General features: G+C 43.7%; 1 protein-coding gene across 5 annotated transcripts; it reads right to left on the reverse strand.

The window, feature by feature from the left end:
• Positions 1 to 1,695: 1,695 nt before the first annotated feature.
• On the reverse strand, positions 1,696 to 12,391 carry LOC310875290 (7SK snRNA methylphosphate capping enzyme-like). 5 transcript variants are annotated; one of them, XM_083788475.1, is made up of 11 exons: positions 12,207 to 12,391; positions 10,926 to 11,108; positions 10,331 to 10,545; positions 7,794 to 7,993; positions 5,398 to 5,569; positions 4,461 to 4,601; positions 3,596 to 4,073; positions 3,029 to 3,241; positions 2,682 to 2,787; positions 2,345 to 2,402; positions 1,696 to 2,184 (listed from the first exon to the last, which is right to left on the reverse strand). In XM_083788475.1, exons 2-11 carry the CDS (start codon positions 11,106 to 11,108, stop codon positions 2,181 to 2,183), a joined length of 1,770 nt encoding a protein of 589 aa, XP_083644601.1. In that variant the 5' UTR covers positions 12,207 to 12,391; the 3' UTR covers positions 1,696 to 2,180. The 5 variants fall into 5 exon arrangements, 3 of the variants coding, with proteins under 3 accessions (XP_083644601.1, XP_083644600.1, XP_083644602.1); XM_083788474.1 differs by having other exon boundaries at positions 10,920 to 11,108; XM_083788476.1 differs by lacking the exon at positions 2,345 to 2,402 and having other exon boundaries at positions 10,920 to 11,108.
• Between the last annotated feature and the right edge of the window lie 8,199 nt (positions 12,392 to 20,590).

The raw sequence follows: 20,590 nt of genomic DNA on the forward strand, positions 1-20,590 counted from the left end.
TCAACCTCTTATCCGGAGTCCGGTCGCGGGGGCAACAGCTCCAGCGGAGAGCTCCAGACTTAATGATATCCGTTGCTAGCAATCTAGAAGAACCATTCATACATTGACAAGGGGCGCCATCTATCTATCATAAACCACAGAATATACCACATGACAGAGATCTCCGTCCACGGCAGGGAATTTAACTATTTATTTATATTATTTTTCACTTTTATCCCACGAACAATTTCTTTCACCAAGTGTCAATTATCTAATGTAATCCTGGGCGCTACACTCCCTCTGCCAACCTGGGGAGACCAACAGACTGACCTCATGCTTCCTTCTATGCATGGGGCGTCCAAGCCGCTTCTTTTCACCTGACAGGGGGGGGGGTTCACCTGGTTGGACGTAGCTCGTGGAAGGAACACATTATTCCAACCAGTTCCTTTCCCCCTCCATCAGGCACCCCGGCTGGCCAGGGGGAGGCAGTATAGAGGGATACTGGACTACTCGCCCCGGAGCTTGCCCGTTTTTCCTCCCGGAATTTTCCCCAGTGAGGGGGATAACTTTGTATATGCTATTGGCTGTTTGTATTCTTTTTGGAAAAACATAAAAAGATACTCCTGTGGAAAGGCTATATTATTTGACTTATATTGAACCTATAAACAATGTAGTATTATTTAGTATATGTAAGGTTTTGCCCCCTCAAATGGTACCTCGTCAGATAATCCCCACATATCCTACAACAACTTCTGTGAACAGACTTCACTGTAGTAGCTTTTCATAAATTATATTTGTACTTAGGCTGTTCTGCTGTCATGGAAGTTTATAGTTAGAGAAATGCAAAGTCCAGCCGTCTGCTGTCCAGCCTCTCCCATTAACCCCTCACTGTGGAAAATTCTGGGAGGAAAACAGAAACGGGGCGAGTAGTCTTGTTACCGTATAGAGACCAGAGGATTACTGCATGTTTTTGGTGAGGGTACCTACCCTAGGGGACCCGGGGAGAACATGCAAACTCCACACAGAAAGGCCGCCAGTTTGGGAAGCAGTGCTATAGAGGGATATAATGGGTTAAGTCACGTATATATTGTTCTGTTATTTATAAACATACTACATGAAACAAAATGGAAAGACCGGGAAAAACAAACAAACTGATGCAATTCAAAATGTTACATTTTGATTAATTCTCAAGAACAAACAAAGTAATTCAAACGATTTCAAAACACTACATTTTGATTAATTCTCAAGAACAAACAAAGTAATTCAAACAATTCAAAACATTACATTTTGATTCATTAAAAAAAGAAAAGATGTAAAAATATATTTCCATGAATTTCCTTGACTGTCGATTTACAATAGTTTGTTAAAACCAGATCAGGGAATCCCTTTGTCCATATATGGGTCTCTCCATTTCCTTTTCACCTTATAAGGCCTCTTCCTTGTCCAAATATGGTCATTATGAAAAGAGAGATTTATTAACCCATTCTGAACGGGCACCCATTTTGGTGTCGGCATCATGTCGTGCTTTAGCTATTGAAAAACAGCAGATCTACAAGCTCATATCGCGCCACCGAGTGGCGCGATACGAGCTTGTAGGTCTGCTATTTTTGAAAAAAATCGAAGAACGACTGACATAGAAACATAGCTTTTTCAGAAAACTGTCATTTTCAAACAAGACATTTTTAGAATCTGATCTCAGGTCAGAATGGGTTAAGTTTGGGAAACCTAATTGATTTTGACCATATAAGGAAATAAAGGACAGACAGTCCATATCATATATATATATATATATAAAAATAGATGCCTCATTGGCCGCTGCGGTTCGTTGTAGCGATGTGTGTTGAAGGAGGGGCGGAATAATTTACACTGGGAGAGGAAGGACGCCGGAACTTGTGGAAGGCACGTTACGTCACGCTGCCACTCAAGTGATTACTGGCCAATCACAGCGCATCTTTTCCGGGACTTACAGACCCGAACATGCGTTCTGTGCTTCGCAAGGAAGGTGCTTCGCAAGGGAATCTCGGGAACGTTTTGCCCCCTCTGTCTTGAGCACGTACGCTCCAGAGCCGGAAAGGAAAGGGCGTCTATGTTTATATGTCTATGGTCCGTATAAGGCCAGAATATACCATCGCCATAGAAACAGGAAACTCCATCACTTCCTGGAGGCGGGGCCTTTATGGAAGATGTATATTGGCCGTTGGTTACCTAGCGACACATGCATGCAGTCACACACACACACACACACACACACACACGCTCAGTTGGTTTTATTGCTAAGTGTTTTTCCCCCTAATAAAGTAGTTTTTATTTGTTTTCCCATGCCCCTTATGTAAAGCACATTTGAGAAGTGAGATATATAGACTACCTGGCACTGCACTTGCTGCACTTGTTTATCTGTTGGTCTTGGTTAAGTAGCCTACCACCTTGATAAAAAAAACGTTTTATTGCTTAAGCTTATGTAATCACTATTCATTGATTGTGTCACTGGTATACCAAAATCCATTTGAAAAAAAGTAAATATATGTTTCTCACTGTTCTCAGGGCGAATATGTGATTCAAATGTGATTAATTGAGATTAATTCATTACAAAGCCTCTAATTAATTAGAATACATTAGAGTCCAAGCCCTAGTTATGAGGTGATGTGGGTGTGGTTATATGGTAATGTGGGTGTGGTTTAAAGTATCATGTGGGTGTGGTTTACCTGTGTGTAACAGAGTATAGGAAGTGTATCCCACACTCCTTATAAGGTAACAGCTGAAGGTGTCGGGTTTCAGTCTAACGCTCCTGTAGTTGTGACGAGTCGTTGCCTAGCAACAAGAACCCATAGTTAGAAAGTTACTGTCTCCTAGCAACACAACACAATTTTACAGTATATTACAGTACTTTAAATAGGGCTCTATAATATGTATTATGGTCATGTAAGTAAACAGTAGATTATAAGTATTATGGTAGACAGTATATTATAAGTATTATGGCAGACAGTATATTATGGTAATGTAACTAAACAGTATATAAGTATTACGGTAGACTGTATATTAAAGTACTTACAGTAAGGTTTTTGCTGCGTGCGTAGCTGCTCCAGGGTTGAGCTTCCAGGAAGAACATTCCGCCCGGCGACAGGCTCTGATAGGCCCGTTCAAACAGCCTGACCATGCCCCCGTCCCCTGATTGGAGCTGGACCCACTTGGTCACGCCCAGACACATGATGACATCATACTGGCCTTTCCCGGGCCACGCCTCCTGCTCCGACACATAGTCGCCCTGGAAACCAGACAGACAGACAGACAGACAGACAGGCAGACAGACAGACAGACAGACAGACAGGCAGGCAGACAAGCAGGCAGGCAGACAGACAGACAGACAGACAGACAGACAGGCAGGCAGGCAGGCAGGCAGACAGACAGACAGACAGACAGACAGACAGACAGACCATTCCGAATTTAAAAAAAAAATCTAAAACACGTAAAAGACGTCAATGGCAGGAAATGACTCGTTCCTTGAAACCCAAGCCGCCCTCCCACACAGGTCTTTGTTTGTATTTGCTTTTAAATAAGGAACGCACACACATGCACACGGATGAAATCAGCCGGAAACTATCTATATGTACATACATACCATAATAAAACAGACGTTGCCGGGGAAACCATCGCTCTGATTGCCAGGGAGCGGGGGGGCGGCAAGCGGGCCCCTTCCCACCCTAAAGCAGAGAGGAAACCCCATCGTCAAGTGACTTTCCCTCGCCAGGTCATGTGACAGGAAGTGGCGGACGTTCTGATTGGCTGCGCGGACCAGCCGCCCGTCGCGCTCCACCCCCGTGATAAGGGTAGGGCCGAACGCCCTGGCCACGCCCAGGGTCATGTGACCGGCGCCGCAGCCAATGTCCAGCACCCGCTTGTTCCTGAACCAATGCGCTTTCAGGAGGCAGAGCCTGGGGTCCGGGGGTCCGGCGCCCACGCGCCCCCCCTCCCCTTGCGCGTCGCCGTACCAGCCGTGGAAGCCGTAGTAGCGGCTGTGGTTGCCTTGCGCGTAACGACTTCTGTCCTTAGTCTTCTTCGTTGGTGTCTGGGAGGAGTCTGGCCACGCTGGGCCACACCTGAAGAAGAAAACATTAGGTCATACTATATTTACTGCATTTTAGCTTCCCGTCGTAAACCCGAAGACCCCAAATGACAGAATGCTTATTATTAACCCATTCTGACCTGAGATCAGATTCATACGAGGGTTTCCACTGGACACACACTGGTCTGATTAACCCATTCTGACCTGAGATCAGATTCTAAAAATGTCAGTCGTTCTTCGATTTTTCAAAAATAGCAGACCTACAAGCTCGTATCGCGCCACTCGGTGGCGCGATATGAGCTTGTAGATCTGCTATTTTTCAATAGCTAAAGCATAACATGATGCCGACACCAAAATGGGTGCCCGGTCAGAATGGGTTAAGAATTTGACTGACAGGCAGAAGCAGCCAATCACACGTCACCTGTATTTGGCTCCTCCCACCAGAGGAGTCTGGAAGCGGGCAGGAGGGGGCGGGGCTCCGACGGTGAGGGGCATGTCACAGGGGGCGTGGCCTAGCTGTGACCTCATAGAGGTGGTGCGGCGACGCCTCCGCTGGTTAGGCCTGTCACGATTACACATTTAGGTTTGCTTTTTAGGCTTCGGAATCACAAATTGCAGATCAGGGCAGATATGGCAAATATATACAAATATACAAAGAAATCACTGACACGTTTAATCATTTTTACTTTCCAAACAATTTACAAAATTTCTGCTATTTTTTTTTAATGTATGGACATTTTTCACATGGAAATGATCCAATCAGGTTTTTTGGGACCGATCCTGATCACCGATTGTTTTTCTCACGATTGGCCGATACCAATAATGATACCGATCTTGTGAGTAAGGGAAAAATTATGATATACCAAAACCCACGTCAAAACTGTTCCTGTGTGTGTGGCGAGGAAGGGGAGAATGTTTAGGTCACAAAATGCAAAACAATATTATACTATAATATATCTGATTGACTGTCATACACTTAGATGTTATAAAAGATCGCTTTCTCCAGATAGGGTAAATTGCCGATCACTGATCGAGTTACTGGAGGTGATCTGAGCACCTCTTAAAGGAGAATTCCATGCTAGAATGCTTTCTTATCTTTCTTACCTTTATTTGTAGTTGTTACTTCGCCACCAAAGAGGTCCAGGTGTTTTTTTGTGCAATAACTCCTTATTGGCTATTTCCCCTACCATAAGCCCTAAACGAATTGCATTGCAAAATAACACCTGGACCTCTTTGGTGGTGACGTAACAACTACAAATATAGGTAAGAAAGCCTTTTAGTATGGAATTCTCCTTTAACGATTATGCAAAAGTAACTGCGACGTAATTGCGATTGGGCCATAATTGAGACGGGCTTACCGCTGGTCGCCGTGGTTACGACGGGCGTTGCCTACTGATGATGCGGGCGGGTGGGTGTGTCTTCGGGGCAGGGTGGGTGGGACTACGTCCTCGCGGCAGTTGATTGACGTGTTGAGCTCACAGGAGAGAGGAGAGGGAGGATCACTTCCGCCGTCTTTGGACGTGTGAGGTACTGCAACGCGCGCACACACACACACACACACACACACACACACACACACACACACACACACACACACACACACACACACACACACACACACACACACACGTTTGTATTTCTGTAATCTAAATTTTATTTGTGTCCATCCATCCGTCTGTCTGACGATCAGTGTGACACTTTGTCGGAAAGAACACTGACTCCCCCTAGAGGCCAAGAAGAACCTCTGGCCGATCATTTCTCACACGGGTGAGCACCACCAGGATGCAGATTTTTTACTAAATCATTTTTTTGCCTATTACTACTACAGATCTTGTCCAGACATCACACACATCGCTACACATTATCTCTACAATAGTCATGTGATCATGATCGTGGGGCGGCGGTGGCTCAGGGGTAGAGTGCCTGGATGGTAACCGTAAGGTTGCCAGTTCAAACCCGGGCTCCCCCAGAGTTACTGTCGAAGTGTCCTTGAGCAAGACACTGAACCCCTAATTGCTCCCGATGTGCTAGTTGGTGCCTTGCATGGTTTCCGCTGCCATCGCCCATCGGTGTATGGATGTGTGTGTGAATGGGTGAATGTAATGCACAATCTCTGTAAAGCGCCTTGGATAAAGGCGCTATATAAATGCACCATTTACCATTTACCATTTATCATGACGTATCTGTCACATTTCTCATATTCCGTTCCTATTGGCTATGAGCTATGACCAAACTTTGCAGGAGTGGCTCGTTTGGCACAAAACAAACGCAGCTCCAGATTGCTGTGATATTATGTATGCACACACATTCACAGTAGGCCAAGAAAGAACCTCCACCACACTTCAACCTTATGGTGGCGCTACAACAGCATTTTGGGCAATAACTTTTTTTTCCTGCTAGGTACATTATCTCGGAGGTCATGTGAACACATGGTCATGTGATTATTTAGTTTAGTTTATTTCGATCCTCAACAGTTAGAACATTTCTTTCTGGAATGTGCTCAAGCTGTATAAGTTAGATTTGTCAGATCAAGTGGCTTTGAACAAAGTTTACGGGCCCTGTGGGGTGGGCAACCCGTCCTCTGTTATATTGATATAGTAGCTTCCCCGACGCTAGGCAACGCTCGCTTCCACTGTGGTCCGTCAATGAAATGTTTCCTCCTCGTCCACTTCCATTATAAGAGCGATCTTTAGCTGCTTTTTTCTTTCGGAATTGAGGCTCATGCAGATTGAGGTGATTGAACAGAACGTCGATGTTAGACCTGAGCTCATTAAAAGGATCTGCGCTACTTTGCGCTACCCTTGATCTAGCAAAAATGAGACTAATTGGGCAGCAGTCACAGCTGTCACTCGATCCTGTAGGTTCACACTCTATAACATACGACGAATTAGACCGTTCCTCACCCAGGAATCAGCCCAGCTCCTAATCCAGACAACAGTCTTGTCAAAACTCGACTATTGTAACTCCCTCCTTACTGGCCTACCAGCATGTGCACTTAAGCCTCTCCAGCTGATCCAAAATGCAGCAACTCGCTTGGTCTTCAACCAGCCAAAGTTCTCACATGTCTCCCCCCTGCTCCGCTCCCTCCACTGGCTCCCGGTCGCTGCCCGCACAGAATACAAAACTCTGATGCTGGCATTCAAAGCAACCAAAGGTATGGCTCCCCCATATCTTGCAAGTATGATTGAACCCTACAAACCCTCCCGCCCACTCAGATCAGCCAACGCAGGGAAGCTGGAAGTACCCTCACTAAAAACGCCGGGACAACGCTCCACACGTCCCAAACTCCTCTCCCTTCTGGCTCCAAAACTGTGGAATGCACTTCCCATTGCAGTCAGAACTGCAGCAAATTGTAAATTGTAAATTGTAATTAGCGTTTTCTCTCAGTTCAGTTGATTCTTCATATCTATAGGAGTGAAACCGCCGGGATGACGTGTTTATTTTTCAAACACAGTTCTTATACGAGGCGATCTAAGATCCCTCTATGGGGATTATAATACAGTATAATATAAGATCCCTCTATGGGGATTATAATACAAAGGTACACAAACCCGTGGACTTAGCGCCCTCTAGTGATATTGACGTCAGACTTTGGTGCTCTATATCAGAGGTTCCCAACCACTGATACTGGTGGTACTTCAGTATAAAAAGGTTGGGAACCAATGCTCTATAAGAATTAAATTAAGGCATATTTAGTCAAAAAAATGTATAAATGTATAAATTAACATAAACATGAATATTCATGTTTCCTAACCTGCGAACACGCTGGCTGCCGTCGCCTCTTTGTTGGCCACGCCTCCCCGGTTGCGATGTCTCCGCCTACTCCTGCAGGCCCCGCCCTTGGTCCCGCTGAGGTTGAGCGGGTCGCTGTGGTCACGTGGGAGCAGAATCTCCACGGGGTCTCCGCCCCGCAGTGGGAGGGGCGAACACAGAGGAGTGTCCTGATTGGTCGCCCTGAAGAGGGGAGGAGTTAGAAGAGTTAATGTCATAATAATAATAATAATAATAATAGCTCAATAGCTTGGATCAGATACATTGGATCAATTTGGATGTCTTAATGGAGAAAGATGTTCCAAAACAACTTGGCCCGTCATTAGACAGTAACATCGGAATGTAAAAATGAACTTTGTTGCAAAAGGGCAGGGCAGGTGCACACCCAAATCCCCCTCTTTGCACGTGCCTGGTTCCCTTTCTACAGCACTGCCATCCAAGTGTTGAATGAGAATGCATTGACCCCTTCTCTGAAAGAAATGCAAATCACTGGCATCCTATAAGACAGGCCTGAAAATCCACCTTTCAACAGGCCAAGGGGAGAGGAAAAGATCGCTCCTCTCTTATAGGGGATTCACACTGAGACGGACTGAATTGGAATCGTTTCCGAATACGTTTGCCTGGTCCCCGATGGCCATGATTCACATTGCCCGAGATTCAACACTTGCATAACACACTTTAATCCTCCTGATGACGGTGTGCTTGATGGCTGGCGCGCACGGACACTGACCATCAACTGTGCGACATTGTCTCAAATAAATCCAGACACACTGAATTGCATTGCCTCTTTGGCTTTTTTCACTGTCAGCCTGCCTGCTATTCACTGTGTCAGTCAGTTCTGTGCTCCAGTGTATTAGTTTGCTATGGATTGTACTTATAGCATTATTATTATTTTGTTTTACTTTGGAAACTGTGCCAAGCAAAGCCCAAGAGCCACGTGTAGTCCGCAGAATAAGATCAGCGCGGTGCTGCGCGTATAAGCAGATTCAACAGGAGAAGGGCGGCGTTGAGAAATGTGCTGGTGTTACGCATCGTGCAGCGGCTGTGTTGTTTTTTGTTGAGGCTTGGCTCGTCGACTAGAGATTATGTCACGTTCTTTAAAAACAACAGTCCACTTCCTTCTTTAGGTACGCATGCATTCACATTGGAACGATCCGTATCTGAATACACTTCAACAGTCCAGAGACCCTCCCCCCATGCGGTCCCGGAGACGGTTGGGCGATCCGCTCCCGGGAACGGTACGCATCATTCACACACTACCACAACATCTGCCAAGTGGTCCCGAGTGCGCACCCGGGACCATAGTGTGATTATTAGCATTAATTTGAAATTTGTTTTTATTTTTCATGTCATGATTATGAATTGAATACCCAGGACCTGAATGGAAACACTTTTTGAGGGGCGCTAGCCCCTCCTATACACAGGTTTAATGTTTGTCTTTAGTTCAATGTTTGTTTTGTAAACGAAAATGTACGTCATAATGTGTCGTTTACGTCATATTGTCTCTTTATTGTTAATGGCGTTTAATGTTTGTACCGTTTGTTTTACATCACCATTACATCAGCTAATCAACATGAATTAGACTTTAATATATTAGCACCCCTCACTTCACATGGGTGTGATTTTTTTATATCCTTTTGGACGTGTGTGTTTGACTGTACGCTGTACTGTTTACATTTCTGCCAATAAAGTATTAAATCAATCAAATATTCAATCAAATACATTGACCAATTATACCACATGATTATTTATGATTATTATTGATGATTTATGATAATTTTTGATGCCGTGCTAAATATTAAGTATAGTACAAACATGTGTGCGTGTGCGTGTGTACCTGCCTGAGCGGCATAAACGGATTAACAAATAATCCCGCTCGTCGCCCCGGAACGGAGATTAATCACAGGACGGAACATGAATGATATCATAACCGAACACACCGCTCCACAGGCTGGGAGCGGCGATTGAGCAACATTCAATGTCATTTCCGGTTGAGACGTCATCCAAAGTGCCCCCCCCTCCATTTTAGTGGAAAGATCTTCAAACGTGAGTAACTCTTGATCTAAATCAATCCGTCCGATTCTAACCAAAGATGATGTTTTTGACGGCGCATCGCGGTCCCGTCGCTTGATGCATTAGAACTAAGTAATCATACCTCCCGTTGTTGTCGATCCCCTCTGGGGTGTTTTGGCTACATCTAGCTACTTCAACTACATCCAAGATGGCGCCTTGTGCACCTTGGAATGGGCCCTGAAGAGAAAAATCACTTGGTGTCCTGATTTAATGGTTACAAATACCCCCAGGCGTTCTAGGTGTTAACGTCATCGTCCAATAGGGATTGAGGTGGGCGTGTACCTGTTAATTTAATCATCCAAAAGGGATTTGTGGGCGTGTACCTGTTAACTTTGTCATCCAATAGGGAGTTGTGGGCATGTACCTATGTTAACTTCATCGTCCAATAGGAGTTAAGGTTCAGTTGCCTGTTAACGTGATCGTCCAATAGGAGCTGTGGGCGTGTACCTGTTAACTTCGTCGTCCAATAGCGAGTTGAGGTTCAGCGGGTCAAAAATGTTCCCGCCCAGCATGAAGTGACTCGGCAGAACGGGCTCCGCCGATTGGCCGACGCTGTTGGCGCGCCGACGGCGCTTATTGGCCGCTCCCTTCTGGCCTGCCCCGCTCACTGTGTAGCGCCGCTTCGTCATTCGCTGGGAAGGGCCAGGGGGTGGGGCTTGGAGCTAGGGATGGACGATATGGAAAAATATATCACGATATCTTTTGTTCATGCGGTTTTTATGGTCATTTTTCAAGTTTATTTTTGATGGTTATTTTCCAAGCAACCACTTACAGAACATGGAGGAACAGAAGATTTAGACCAAAATACTTTATTATTATTTATATATATATTATTATTTTTGGAGATCAAAACTGTCGTTCTAACATATGTATACATTAACATGTAGAACTGTAAATCATAGAATGTGCATTCACTGTATCACGACATATAGGCCTACGACATCTCTGAAAAGGCACATCGTCTCAACGATATTTATTTAACGACATCTCTGAAAAGGCACATCGTCTCAACGATATTCATCACCATATCGCCCACCCTTACTTGGAGCTGGACACCATTCTTCGGTCGCAGGGGGCGTGTCTTCTTCCCGCCCCCCACTGCTTTGGGCTGCTCCGATTGGCCCGCGGCAGCCGGGAAAAAGGCGGGGCTCGCTTTGAAGGGCAGTCTACCAGCCGTCCTATCAGGACACAGGACGGTCTCTTTGTCCAATGACATCTCGATCATCTGAGACGGACAGACACGACAGCCAAATCACAAGCATGGAAGAAAAAACACATTGCCCAATCCCATTGGTGGAACAGTACATAAATGTAGTTAACCTATGCCAGCGCCTGCGTCCACTTTAAGAGAATCAGTTTCCTCCCGGCTGTAACCCCATGCACACTCTCACTGTAACCATTGGCTATCTCATTAGCATTAGCGCACACTGTTTACCTGTCACCAGAAACGTTTACATGTCGGGAGCGATGCGAGACAAAGTCACAAATGACATCCGAACTTTGGATGGACCACGAGACACCACGAGACACCAAGGACAGCGCTTGTAGATTCCGAGTTATGGAGCTTTGAAAATCCTGCTTTGAACCGATACGAGGTAAATGGAGAGGAGTTGTAACGTCCAATAGCTGGTGGTGACGGAGGCGTTGCATAGCAACCGTATAAGTGTTAAAAGCTGCTCTGGGGCTCAACCACTATATGCACGGAGTATACGACGGGGCTGATAACGTCCCAAAGCTGGGTGGTACGAATATATATACGTACCTAGCAGAGAAAGAATTAAGAGTGTTTAAATGGTTACAAAGTTTCATTCGTCCTTTGTTTTGAAAATGTCAGCTCATAAATGTCAGCTCGTAGATTATGAACTGTTACTTGGTAATTAATTGTGATTAACAATTTAATTGTTTAATCACTTGAATTAATTGATTTGTGTTTCTTTCGTTGAATATTATGTAACATTTCTGTTTAGCGTTTAACCCTTTGAAACTGTTGGTTGGCTAAATAGCAGATCTACAAGCTCTATCTACCTTACTAATAATAATAAATAATATTATTTGACAGTCACTGCGCACGCGCGCGCGCGCACACACACACACTAACACACACACACACACACACACACACACACACACACACACACACACACACACACACACACCACAGGGTAATCTAATTTGCATGTGCCACGCCCCTAACTAACAGCGCCAGCGATGTCCTCACGCCTGTTGCTCATGAATAATTAATTGCCACGCACGCACGCGTGCACAACCCCACGCACGCGCACAATCAAACGAGAGGAAGGAGAAAAAAAACACAAAAACAAACCGTTAGCTCCTGATGCTAACCAGCTACTTCCTGGTACGTCACATATCCGTCGAGGGGAACCAAAAAGACAACAATAACAACGTTGTTGCTAACGCGCTAGCATGCTAACACTGTGTGTGTGTGTGTGTGTGTGTGTGTGTGTGTGTGTGTGTGTGTGTGTGTGAGTGCGTGCGTGTGCGCGTGCGTGTATATTCATGCCGTTCTTCTCAGTGCCTAGGCTCGCACTGCTTTTATACAGACACGGTCTCTGGAGCCCATAGCCTGAGTGGGAGGACGGCCCCCCGCCTCTCTGTGATTGGTCGGCTTGTGGTCGCCAGGGAGACCGTTTCTATTAGTTTATTACACACTAATGATTTATATCAAGTTAACATCAATTAAATTCAATGAAATGTGTTTAATATTATTCATGTTTTTCAACTGTAATTTTGTCGTTCTGTATACATCATTTTAATAATGTATATAGTATACTATAGTAATGTAGTTTATTCACGTTTTTAACTCTGTACAGTACACAACTGTCATTGTGTGTATTTGTGTCATATGTCATTCATGTCGAATGTCATGTTTATTATGTTCTGTGTGGACCCCAGGAAGATTAGCTGCTGCTATGCACCAGCTAATGGGGATCCTAATACAACTCTAAACAACTGTAATGTATGTAGCCTATAAATGTAATGTATGCATATGTAGTACATACTATGTATTGTTTAATGTAATGCATGAATAAATGTGTTTAATGTAATTTATTAAATGATGTCATTTATCAGCAGCTCTGGTGCCACCAAATTACAATCAAGAATATTTTTTTTTTTTCACTTTATTTTGATTTTTATTGATGAATAAATGAAAAAACATATGTGTACATTTTGTTGTATCCGACATGTAAATATCCCCCCCCTCCCCCCCCCAATCAAGGTCAGAACAAGACAAATAAAACAAAGACAGACAGTACAAGACAGTAAAAGTAATTCAAGAATAATTTCTTGATTGTAATTTGTAGCCTACTACACTATGCTTATGCCTTTAACGTTAATTGGATTAAGCAGTTCCTTATATACTACTTCGATTTGGAACTTCATACCTATATCTTCTCTAAGATTTTAGGTCTTAAATTTGTACTTTTATGCAACTTTAAAATAGAGAAACTTCCCTCAATTCTGGCAAAATTTCATAGGCAAATGTTGTTGGCATGGTCTTTGATATAAACATATTTTTGCTACATATTATTGCTACATCTGGAATAATAGGAACATTTGTGTTTAAAAATATTTGTCATCTCATCTCCAAACCTTTCATTGTATTTGAGATTGAAGCCAACATAAAAAATATTTCACTCAAAAATCACACCTGTGTGAAGTGAGGGGCACTCTTATCATCGTACATCATCACTGACAGCCTCCTATACAACATAGGCTATCAATGTCTATGTTACATTACACAATGTTTGTGTTTACACTAGACGAGTCTATGACAATTTACAATTTACAATTTAGGCATTTAGCAGACGCTCTTAATCCAGAGCGACTTACATTTGAGCAAAAACAAAAGCATGGGAATACATCACATAAAAGTATTTATCATGAAACATGCGTAAGCTAAGAAAGTAACAGTGGAATATCTATATAGTGAAACTATACATACACTTATACATATAAACTATACATCTTTACTACTATGCTATACATGTGTACTATGGCGTGCTATGACTACATACAATACAATTACAGTGCTGTCTACATAACGTGCTATAAGTCTGTATCAAATGCTATATAATCCAACAGAAATGCTATCTAAGGGTTTAGGGTAAGTGCTATGGGCCATGATGGAGTCTGAAAAGGTGGGTCTTCAGGCTACGGCGGAAGATTGGGAGTGATGCTGCAGTTCTGACTGCAATGGGAAGTGCATTCCACAGTTTTGGAGCCAGAAGGGAGAAGAGTTTGGGACGTGTGGAGCGTTGTCCCGGCGTTTTTAGTGAGGGTACTTCCAGCTTCCCTGCGTTGGCTGATCTGAGTGCGCGGGAGGGTTTGTAGGGTTCAATCATACTTGTAAGATATGGGGGAGCCATACCTTTGGTTGCTTTGAATGCCAGCATCAGAGTTTTGTATTCTGTGCGGGCAGCGACCGGGAGCCAGTGGAGGGAGCGGAGCAGGGGGGAGACATGTGAGAATTTTGGCTGGTTGAAGACCAAGCGAGCTGCCGCATTTTGGATCTTTGGAACTTTGGACATGAGAATTGTCCATTCATTGCCAATGGGAATTCCGAATTCATGTTTGTGTAGGACAAAGTTTGTGCACACATTGATTAGACATTTAGTGATTATATTTTATTGATCAATAAAATCAATCTAATCAATAAAATATAATCACTATAGATGTCTAATAGATGTATCTAAATAAGCTGGAAAATAAGAAAGCTGCGACAACTGTTTTGCTTTGTGTACACTCTTCAATGTTTTCTTAGTAGGCTATTGTTGTATTAAAAACTTTGTTTATTGTGTATTGTATTGTATTGTAGGCCTATTTCATGTCATGACCAGACCGACTCATGACTTATAAAGATACAAAAAAAGGAAAACGTCCCTCCTGGGCGATGGGATCTCAAAGGCACGCCGCGTGCTGGCGCTGTGACGGGCGTCCCTGCGAACCAATCACACGACGCGGAACTGAGTCTCATCCCCTTCCGGACAGCCAATCGACGGTCCCGCCCTTTGGGAGGAGGCGGGACTTTCTGTCCGTCCGTCCGTGTGTGTGTGTGTGTGTGTGTGTGTGTGTGTGTGTGTGTGTGTGTGTGTGTGTGCGTGTGTGCGTGTGTGTGTGTGCGTGCGTGTGGGGTCCTTTTGCAGCTGTCCTTGTCGCTGCCAGATCATAAAAGGTTGTGATTTTATAGTTTAATAGTTTCCTGTGATTTTTGGTATTTTTAAGCCGTCGTTTCATGCGCGTGCACGTCGTGTGTGCATGTGTGTGTGTATGTGTATATTGTTTACTCAAATGCACGTTACCAAATTGCGTTTAGTGCAAGAATTCACTTGGTGGACACCAGTTTTGGCCCTCACCACCGAAGCCCATTATAAATAAAAGAAAGAAAATGTAATTATATTGTGCATGTAATGTGCATGTCATCACCTGCACACCAGATTAGAGGAATTTTCAAAATATGGATTCATATTTTCTTTATTTTGTTTTAGGCGCCATTTACACTCTTGACCACCAGGGGGAGGCGTCCAAAGGCGTCACGTGGCACTGAGACAGTTTCAGTTTTCTTTTTTTTAATCTGGCGCAAATCTTTTAATAAATATTCTTTCAGAGCTAATGTTTTCAACTCAAATCTTTGTTTCTGGGGGGGCGGGGGGGTCCCTGGAAGAACATATTTTCTGATGGGGGTCAGTGGCCAATTTCATATATTTTTGGACATAATTATTAACATAGGGTTTTTCAGAAAACTGTCAGGATTTAGAAGACATTTGTAGAATCATTCTCAGGTATAAATGGGTTGACTTGTGAGTATGAGTGGCTAACTTTTAGGAGGAACCAGGCTGGCTGCTGATTGGCTGAACTATAAAGCAGGCTGGAAGCAGCATTCCGATGTCTTCGGCCTCCAAACACCGGCGTTGTGTGTTTGGTTTGATTCAGGAGGGATGGAACGCCGCACTATACCATACACTGCAGCACGAAGGTAACTAAACATCAACCTTTAACTTTGTTTAAAGCAGGGGTTGGGCAACTGGCGGCCCCCACTTTCACTCAATGCGGCCCGCATGTTAATATCAGAATACTGATGTAGTATTGATTTCAGCTGTTACAATTCCAAACCCGCTTTAATTACTTCATGACTAGTATTAAAATGACTAGTATTGCAATGTTATTGTAACCCACAGGGCAAAAGAAAAGTGGGGAGGCCAAAACAGACCTGGAGAAGATCAGTGGAGAGTGAGGCAAAGTCGACCGGATTATCGTGGGCCCAGCTGAAGAAAACTGCTCAAAACAGAGTCCGATGGCGGGGTGTGATTGCGGCCCTATGCTCCACTTAGGAGCCTACAGGAATAAGTCAAGTAAGTCAAGACAATGTTATTGTCTTTTTGTGTCCAATGTAGTTATGTTAACAGTTAATAAAGTTAACATGGCTATAACTAAAAGCAATTGAAATTCAATAAAAAGGTTACTTTTCAGGATTCCAATTCAAAAATAGCAAAAAGATTATTCCGGTTTGTCCTGATCTCGGTTCTTAGCTTAAATCCGTCTATGCTTGCGTAGGCGCCTATATTTATAGTGTTGAGATGTCAGAGGTATGTTGGAGGGACGTCACCTCTGACACAAGGTTATAATAGTTAACTAAAACTAACTAAAACTAACTGAATTAGAAAAAAAGATGTCAAAACTAGCTAAAACTAAACTATAATGAAAAAAACAAAACTATTATAACCTTGCTCTGACACCCCGGTTATGATGTCGGGGAGGCGCTTCGTTCCTTCGTAACACAACGTTCCCCTGTGGAGTGAGTGTGGAAGTATATTGGCCCTCGCCCTGGTCAAAGTTGCCCACCCCTACTTTAAACTATATTCATTTTGTAGTGTGAATTAATGACACTGAGATGTGTAATTACTGTATCTTCATAACAAGAGTGAAGGAAACCGTTACAATGGCTCATAGTGTCATTTTGCCAGTGGCTTTCAAACTTTTGAGGTCAAGGTCTAATATACTGTAGTAGTCGATCTCCATACTCTGTAAAATCAAGGAAGAATAACATGAGACAGAGACGGTGACTGCTTAATTAAGTTAATTTAGGACCTTCCAGCAGTTCATTTCCTTTTATTAAACATTTCTCCCACATGTTTTGTAATGGCATCATGATGCTATATTATGCCCGTGGGATATACACAGTGAACTTAACAATTATAAATGAATATAATACCTTTTTTATAATCACCAACATGACATTTATGTTTGCTATTTACAGCTAGGTATAGAGTAGTGGGGCGAGATGGAAAAGGGGCGACCGTACCTGTTACCACTGCTTGGCCTTACCTCTACAATTCTCCTTCTTATGACAGTTTGGGATGGCTTAGGGTAGGTATAGACAGAGTACAGCAACACCTCAAAGACGCCCATGTACCTGTCAAAATACTTCCTATAAACTTCAACAAAGTCCACAATCACACCACCAGAGGGAGTTCCACAAATCACGTTCAACCCAAACTCTGCAACTGTTTCTCTCTCCCCCCCCCCCCCCCCGCCACCCAGCGCAGGTAGAGCGCATCACTGCATGCCTGGCTAACATCTCACAGTGGATGACTTCCAACCACCTCAAGCTGAACCCAGACAAGACTGAGCTTCTCTTCTTCCCAGCTAAGTCCTCCTAACTTTTTTGACTTTAATTTAATTCTTCATTTACCCATGGAAGTAGCTGAGCACAGGTGCTCATTTTCAGCAACGCCCTGCACATAGAAACACACACCCACACACACACACACACACACACACACACACACACACACACACACACACACACACACACATTAAAACCTGGGAGCTGACCAGTACAACCACAGTCTTATACTGTCGGCCACTGAGCAGCTCCAGGGGGAGCGGTTGGGGGTTTAGTGCCTTGCTCAAGGGCACTTCAGCGGTGTTGGGTGAGTGATGACAATCACTTCCCCACCCAGATTTTTCCTGCCCGTCCGGGGAATCGAACCGGCAACCTTTCGGCAACAAGGGCGCTCCTCTAACGCTTAGGCCACCACTGCCCCCCCATCTCCGTAGACAACGCCTTGGTAACGTCTGTCCCAACAGCCAGGAACCTTGGTGTTGTCCTGGACATGCAGTCAGCTCTCGTTCAAAACACACATCACAGCTGTCACCCGATCCTGTAGGTTTACACTCTATAACATATGACGAATTAGACCGTTCCTCACCCAGGAATCAGCCCAGCTCCTAATCCAGACAACAGTCTTGTCAAAACTTCCCTATTGTAACTCCCTCCTTACTGGCCTACCGGCTTATGCACTTAAGCCTCTCCAGCTGATCCAAAATGCCGCAGCTCGCTTGGTCTTCAAACAGCCACAATTCTCACAGGTCTCCCCCCTTCTCCGCTCCCTCCATTAGCTCCTGGTCGCTACCTGGTCTCCTATAACCTCACCTGTTCCTGTTTTGTCACTTAGCAGCCTTTATTCTTTATTCTTTATTCAGATGGATCCCCATTAGCTGCCACAGAAGTAGCAGCTACTCTTCCTGGGGTCCATGACAAACAATACATATAGAACACAACACAATAAAAAAATAACACTGCACAATAAAAACAGGTGCAATCTTGAAAAAAATACATTCATCATACAAATGCATAGGCCTGAAAAAAATGTAAGTTTTCTGAAATACCTATGTTTCTAGGCCTATATCACTCAATATTTCAGGTCAAGGACCCCAAAAATTATCTGTAAAGGTGAAAAGGTTCACTTCTGTGGTCTCTAACATTACACCTAGCTACATGTTTAAGCATTTATTTCATATTTACATGTCGATTTCAGCTCTGACACTTATTTCAGACATGCTCTAGTATGTGAAGAGTCTGTTTGTGCTATAAACTCATAAAAAATAAAAACAAAGCTGGAATTTGCGCGATGGCAGTCTAAATCAGTCAAATCTGGTCACATATGTCTTCAAGTGAACAACATACATTGTCAAAGTGATGCATTTTAACACTTGATTCAATTGAAAACTATTACGAATTGGTTTTTAAAGGGACACTTCACCCCTTTTGCAACCAGATCTTATTTTAGTTTAGAAGACAAGAAACCCTTCCTGGGGTTTTTATGTGGGTAATTTGTGTTTCTTTAGACATGTTGTAAAAGAGGCCGGCAGACAGCAGAAAACGGCCTCACCTGTCTGGTAGGTCTGGCAACAGCTTATAGCTCTCTCTCTGTAGTAGTCTCCACCCACTCCACCACCCTCCCCGGCCTCCCGCCATAGAAACAGACATAGCCTACAAATTGGCGCCATCCCAAATGAGACAGCGGCCCCACTTCTGGGCCGTTAGAATGACCAGCCAGCCATATAAGCCCCATTGAACTTTTAACCCATTCTGACCTGAGATCAGATTCATACGAGGTTTCCGCCGGACACACACTGGTCTGATGAACCCATTCTGACCTGAGATCAGATTCTAGAAATGTCAGTCGCTCTTCGATTTTTCAAAAATAGCAGACCTACAAGCTCGTATCGCGCCACTCGGTGGCGCGATATGAGCTTGTAGATCTGCTATTTTTAAATAGCTAAAGCATAACATGATGCTGACACCAAAATGGGTGCACGGTCAGAATGGGTTAATATAATACTAAATGAACTGAAGACTATATTGATTGGAATAAAAAATATGTTTCCAAATGTATTTCACAATGCCACGCCAGACTTCCCGGTCCTTCATTGCCATCCCCAGTTCCTGCTTACTGATTCATGTGTCCCTATAGCGATGACATCAGGGAACGACAATGATCCTCGGTTACAAAAAGTATGTTTTGGGTGGAATAAATGACAATCGCGGGACAAATCGGATTTTCACTTCCTGAATCCTGATTCTCGGTTTCCGAGTGAAACGGCTTTCAGAATAATATGCTTTGCCTATTAAATGACTGGATGGCAAATCCATAGAGTAAGACAGAGTGGTGACATTGAGGGGGCAGAACACAGCCTGGTCACGTGGTTCAACTCGTGAAAAGCCCCTAGACTCCAATGCATTCTGTAAACTTCGGGTGTCCCTATTCGCCAATAGAAGACCGCGTAGAAGAGCCACCATTTGACTCAGGGGTGGGCAACTGGCGGCCCGGGGGCCACATGCGGCCCCCACCTTCACTTAATGTGGCCCGCATGTTAATATCAGAATACTGATATATAGTATTGATTTTAGCTGTTTACAATTCCAAACCTGCTTTAATTACTTCATTATTAAATGACTAGTACTTAATGACTAGTATTAAAATGTTATTGTCTTTTTGTGTCCAATGTAGTTATGTTAACAGTTCATAAAGTTAACATGACTATAACTAAATGCACTTGAAATGCAATAAAAAGGTTACTTTTCAGGATTCCAATTCAAAAATAGCAAAAAAATATTCAGGTTTTCAATTCAAATATAGCAAAAATAGCCGATCTACAAGCTCAAAACGCGTCGCAGCAGTAGATCGGCTATTTTTGCTACGACAGTAACATGCAATGTGGCCCCTCTGGAGTGAGTGTGCAAATATATTGGCCCTCGCCATCGTCAAAGTTGCCCAGCCCTGATTTGACTGGACCAATGAAGTGAACGGAGTTCGTAACTCTCTCCGCTTTGGGGAAGCCACGCTTTGTAGCCACAGGTATACAAGTCATGTACCTGTTTTTATTAATCATTTTAGTTTT

The sequence above is a fragment of the Protomyctophum parallelum genome (genome assembly GCF_964188405.1).
Source record: "Protomyctophum parallelum genome assembly, chromosome: 18".
Taxonomy (NCBI): Eukaryota; Metazoa; Chordata; class Actinopteri; order Myctophiformes; family Myctophidae; genus Protomyctophum; species Protomyctophum parallelum.

Excerpts from the sequence above, each read along its gene's own strand:
- LOC310875290 (XM_083788474.1), bottom strand. The coding sequence starts at position 11,108 with ATGATCGAGATGTCATTGGACAAAGAGACCGTCCTGTGTCCTGATAGG. Across the intron at positions 3,242-3,595 it reads GCAACGTCTGTTTTATTATG|GGCGACTATGTGTCGGAGCA; the intron begins GTATGTATGTAC and ends TCTGGTTTCCAG. Across the intron at positions 2,788-3,028 it reads CACGCAGCAAAAACCTTACT|GCAACGACTCGTCACAACTA; the intron begins GTAAGTACTTTA and ends TCTTGTTGCTAG.